Source organism: Macrotis lagotis, chromosome 2 (genome assembly GCF_037893015.1).
Source record: "Macrotis lagotis isolate mMagLag1 chromosome 2, bilby.v1.9.chrom.fasta, whole genome shotgun sequence".
In the NCBI taxonomy this organism is placed as follows: Eukaryota; Metazoa; Chordata; class Mammalia; order Peramelemorphia; family Peramelidae; genus Macrotis; species Macrotis lagotis.
Window position 1 is genome coordinate 64,508,836 of NC_133659.1, and position 6,000 is coordinate 64,514,835.

Below are 6,000 nucleotides of genomic sequence, written 5' to 3' on the forward strand. Positions count from 1 at the left end.
CACTATTTTCCAACATAGACAGACCAGCAAAGAGTAGAGTGGGATCATCTCTTCCCTAATCCTGAACACTTTACCTTTGTCATGCAGTCTAAGACCACATTAGTTTTTTGATTGTCATATGCTGTTGATATTACTACATACTAAAAGCTAGCTTTTAGTTCACTAAAACCCCCAGATCATTTTCAGACATAAGATCAGTTTGGCCATCTATCCCCCATCTTTTACTTATGAAGTTGATTTTAATCCAGTTTAGAAGCAGGTGAATTATAGAACTTAATCTTGTTCCATAAAGCTTATTTAAGTGTAGCAAAAAGGTCAGACTTTTGTAAACATCTCTGAGTTCCATCCCTTCATGCACTTCAGTAGGAAATAGCCAACTCATAAACTTGGTGCTCCAACTCTGATGATGATGGTCATGGAGCATAAAAGAGTGGGTGAGAAAAATTTACAAGAAACATAATCTGTCTCTTTTCCTTTTCTCTCAAAGGGGTGTTATTAAGGATCCCACCCAGGGGAAGCAGGACTATATTACCTATCTGGATGAACTTGCTACATGCATGGGAGTAAAGCCCAACATCTTGCTCCTGTTCCTTAAGGATCCCAGACTTGCAAAGGAAGTTTTCTTTGGTCCGTGCACATCTTACCAGTACCGTCTGATGGGCCCTGGGAAATGGGATGGAGCCAGAAAGGCTATCATGACTCAGTGGGACCGGACACTCAAACCCTTACAAACTCGAATCATTCCTGATTACTCTGAGCCTACCTCAGTAACCCATTGGCTAAAGGTCTGGGGGCCACCCATTCTATTTGTTGCTGTTCTGCTGACTTATAAATCTTCATTTCATCTGCCACTAACTGGGATCACAGGAGTGGCAGAGAGAATTTCTACTTACCTAGCTAGCACTATGAGAAAATGAATATGATTGGATCAGTTAGATTATCAGACTAATATGAAATGGTGATACACTGGCTATCATTTCTCCCCCTACCCATCTGTTGGATAAATTAATTCAAGTCAATTGTTATGATTATTAAGGGCCTGCTAAGGGTCAGGCATGAGATTTAGACAAGAAAAGCAAAAAAAAAGTCACCATTTTCAAGGAGTTTATAGTCAAATGGGGGAGACAATATGCAAATAATGATATACAAACAAGATAAACACAGGATAGATTGGAAGTAATTTTGAATAGAAGGAATTAGTTTTAACAAGGGGGGGGGGCTCATGACAATCTTCTTATAGAAGATAAGATTTTAGCTGGGACCTGAAGGAAGCTTAAGAAGCTAGAAGATAGAGATGAGGAAAGAAAGAGTTAGGAAATGGAGTGTTGTGTAGGAGAAGTAACAAGGAGACCAGATACAAAGTGATAGAATATGTGGGGAGGAGGAAAATGCAGGATTGGTAAACATAGGAAGAATTCACGTTAGAAAGGATTTTAAAAATCAAATAAAAGATTTTACATTTCATCCCAGAGATAGGATGTAATTGGATGGCAAGGGCTTGTGGGAAGATTGACATGAATAGACCTGAGCATATTAAAATGAATTCAAAGCTGAATGGAAAGTGGACTAGAATGGACAGAAACTTGAATCAGGGAGAACAACTACAAGTCTTTTGCAAGTGGGAGGTGATGAGGGCCTACGCCAGGGCAACAGTTTCAGAGAAGAGGTGGATGTGACAGGAGATGTGACAACTGATTAGATAAGAGGGAGTAAAAGAAAGTGAGGTGTCAAGGATGACCCATAGGTTAGAAGCCTGAGTAACTGGGAAGATGTTAAAATCCTCAGAATTATTAGGAAAGTTAGGTAAAGGAGATAGTTTGAAGGGTAAGATAATGAGTTCAGTTTCGAACATGCTGAGTTTTAGATGTGTACAAGACATCCAGTCTAACACTTTTATTGTCTCATCACTTCAGCACTATATGAATAGCCAAGTCACATTCAATTCTCATGAGAAATGTTAATATAATACAAGATTAGATAGCCCCTGACTAAAAATCTAGAGAGAATCTAAGAATATTTTCTGCTATTGAGCCTAAAGAACATCTGACAACTTAAAAAAAACACTTTGAACTTTTCCCTCTTAGCCTAACTACAGAGAGCTAAATTTTCCTCTCACAGGTTCACTGTCTTATTTTCATTCTCATGACAAAGGGTCTCACCTACCTACTATTTTACGTATCAACACCTATTATAACAAGCAATAACACAATAATCATTATTCCCTAATACAGTAAAAATTTTAGTGAACCATAGTACTGAGGGAATGGAGATATTCAATTCAGTTCAATAAGAATTAATCAAAAATGTTCACTCTATTTAGGAAATTTCTAATGCCTAGCATTACTAAGTGTTGGAAATATGAAGATAAATACAGGACATTGTCAGTCTCAAAGGTGCTTATATTCTACTGAGGGGAGCAAATATAATATGTTGATGCTAGGGATATAGAGAGAAGTAAATGCAAAGCAGTTATTTGTGTGAGGAGAGACCACTAACAACTGGGGAAATCTGAAAGTCTTCATGTACAATAATGATGAATCCCTGACAGAAAGTAGAGTCAGAGATGAGAGAGAGCATTCCTGACAAAGATGCAATTTGTTCAAAAATATAAAGGCAGAAATAGAATGATATGTATGGAGAAGTACAAGTAGGTATTTTTGGTAGGAAAAGGGAATGCATAATTAGGAACAAGGTGAAGTACCTTATGCATGAGTTCATTTGAAGAAATTTAAATCAAATGACTCTCAGTCCCTAGGATTAGTTTAAGCTCCAAACCTGAGTCATATTTTTATTTCCTCAAGCCTTCTTCTCCCTCATCCTATCAGTTTCCTAATCCTATCAGGCATTTTTCCCCTTGACTTATTTTAATTTTATCCATTTTTTTACATTCCTTTCACCATCACTGTAATTCCAACCTCTCTTAACTCATGCCTGAACTATTGCAATCATTGAACTGCTTTCCCAACTTTCAAATTCACTCCAATCATTCTACATTCCATTTCTATATTAATATCCCTAAAATGCAGTTTTGATCCTTTCATTTCCCTTCTTAAAGTCTGTAATAGTTCTCCGTTACCTAACAAAAAACAATTTTAAATCCTGTCTATTATTTAAGGCTCTATACAATTGTCATTATTATATTTTTCCAACTCTATTACTTGCTACTTGTATCCTACAATATTATCAATATATTGCCTATCCTATTTTTCCTTAAAATTAACTAATTTATGTATTTTCAAAGAAGAAATCTTAGGAATCATCCAGTACAATTTATAGTTAAGGAAATGGAGACCTCAGGATGTTTTGACTTGCCTAAGATCAAAAGTTAATGTCAGAGTCAGGATTAAAGTCTGAGTCCTCTAACTCCAAATCTAAATCTTTCCACTATTCTTTAATCCTTTTCCTTTACCCTTGACATTCTTTCCATTTGGAAAGCCCTTTCTCTATTCCCATTGCTATTCATCTCTAACTAAATTTACTCATCGTATTTAAGGTCCATGGGGTAGCGTGGCATAGAAGAAAGATCATAGTGTTTAGAATGCTATTTCCTAGCTGTGTAACCTTGAGAAAAATCATAAAACATTTGGTGGTCAAATTTCTTCAGCAATAAAATTAGAGAGTTAGATTACATAATCTTTAAGGTCCTTTCCAACTTTAAATCTTTTGTCACTGGCCAGGAAGGATTCTCCTCTTCTCTGCTCTCTTAAAATATTTAAATTACCCCACTCATCTAGCACATGGTTTATTTATTCTAACATCTATTACTTATATATTCCTACTGTTAAAAAAAACTTTCAGAGTAGGGATTTTTTGTCTTTATAAACTCCATATCTAGAGAAGAACCTGGCACATAGCAGCCATTCAATAAATATTTATTCAATAATGATTACCTAGAGGTAGGTATTCAGCAGCTTACATATGAAGATAGTTGTCTTTTCTGTCATTTCACAATTCACTGACACTATCCCCTTGGCCTTAAGTCTACTTTTGGACCAACTACTGGGGAAAAAAATGTTGTCAGAGCCAACATTACATATAAACAAAGTAAGAATTATGACATAAATTGGAGCAGAATTCAACAAAAGACCTCCCTGTACCCAATACTGACGCCCTGGATTTGAAGTAAGCTGACCTGGGCATGAATCTTAGATTTGCTACTGTTACTATTTGTGAAACCTTCATATAACTGCTACACCTCAGTTTTTTTCTTCTGTAAAATGAAAGAAAAGTGGATTATATCATTTCTAAATTCTCTCCACATTCTAAATCATAATTCTCCCCACTAGACTGCTTCAGTACCTGAAATTTCATGATCAGTGGTTTGTATTTTTTTTTTTGTGAAATCCAGATATTTTTGAAATCTTAGACTAGATGATTTCCATGGTCCATTCTAAGCTTTAACATTACAAGAACCTACTAATCAGTTATAGTCTGGATAATTCAACTTTTTCATCAAGTGAGTTGAATTTTAAAAATCAGTTATTAAATCCATCTACAATGCCTGCAAAAATTTGATTTTTGTCAATAAGAAATAACAACAAAAATAACAATTCACATTTCTATTGAGCTTTAAAACTTACAAAATTAACAACAACACTGCGAGGTAGAGAGTGTAAATTCTATTATATCCATGTTACAGATGATGAAAATTGCCCAGGTTCACAATAAAATTTCTAAAAAGAAGAGGGTGGGATTTCCAAATACTATTATTTCCTAATAAGAATGTTTCTTCTCATGTGTTAATAACATAATAAACCGTTTGATTTGATCCTTGTTTACCTTTGGTGTTTGTTTTCACAGGAGGATCAATGGATCCATTATTTACAATCACTCAACAAGAATCTATTAGCCTACTTACTATGTGTTAAGAAAACACTATTCTAGTAGTGGAGACAAAGACAAAATAGTTTCTTCCATTAAAGAGTATATTTGTGTGACTTTAGACAAACAACCGCTGAAAGCCTTAGTTTCTTCATTTGCAAAATGATCTATTTGTACTAAAAGGGTTTTCAAGGCTCCTTGTTTTAAATACTCTATGAGCCTATCTTCTTATGAACTGTTAACAATTCACATAGACTCTGACTTTGATGTGACTGCTCCCTCTAGTGGTCTCACACAAAACTACCTCTAAACTCCATATGTCATCATATATTGGCTGAAGGTTGGAGAGGGGTGAAGGAGGGACAACTGAGAAAGGAATTACTACCTTCCCACAGATGCTAAGGCACCATTGACTTTTAGTGTAGGATCCAGTGGACTGGCTTTTAAAGATAGTTGTATCTCAGAATAACACTACCCAGGAAGCATTTCAACTCTACGCTATACCATTTTTTATTTCTTTTTGTTTTATTCTTCTGTTATCCTTCTTGCGTGAGGATACCATAATGCATAGAGTATTGGACCTGAAGTCCGGAAGATTCAACTTCCTGGGGTCAAATCTGGGCTCAAAACACTTACTAGTTGTGTCACCTTGGGCAAGTCACTTGACCCCTTTTGCCTCTGTTTCCTCATCTAAAAAATGAGCTGGAGAAGGAAATAGCAAACAATTCCAGTATCTTTGCCAAGAAAACCCCAAAGGGGGAGTCACACAAAAAATCAGATATTGAGAAACAACTGAACAACACAACAAAATCTCTTAGGTATAACATAACTAAAATTCAAAGTTTAAATTTCAACCAGAAAGTAGAGCTCATCTTCTCAGATGATAATTAATATTAACTGAATGTTCTTTCAGTGTTGGCACAGAACAGAATTGTGCAGATCTACTTTCTAAACCTAATCTCAGAAACAAGTAAAATCTACATGATGGACTTTAATTCACTAATGTTTTGGTGATTTTGAGTTCTTCCTGATATCCATTTTCCTGAAAATTCAAATAAGGATTTTGACTAGTAGATTTTAATTGATGCTGTCAATCAGATCTATGAATAGAACAGCTGAGACCTAGAGACCATCAGGATTCAGTGGGGAGTGTGCAAATAGAGAAAGAGACATCAAACA

General features: G+C 35.5%; 1 protein-coding gene across 3 annotated transcripts in view; it reads left to right on the plus strand.

Annotated features, from left to right (window-relative positions):
* The window catches only part of LOC141512786 (dimethylaniline monooxygenase [N-oxide-forming] 4-like), a 28,367-nt gene extending 23,332 nt beyond the window's left edge, over positions 1-5,035 (plus strand). The window contains exon 9 of one of the 3 annotated variants that reach the window (XM_074222001.1): positions 488-5,034. In XM_074222001.1, coding sequence (XP_074078102.1) covers positions 488-917 — 430 coding nt within the window. In that variant the 3' untranslated portion in view covers positions 918-5,034. Of the gene's footprint in view, positions 1-487 lie in introns of all 3 variants that reach the window. The other 2 variants (XM_074222000.1, XM_074222002.1) reach the window with 2 other exon arrangements.
* Positions 5,036-6,000: the final 965 nt, after the last annotated feature.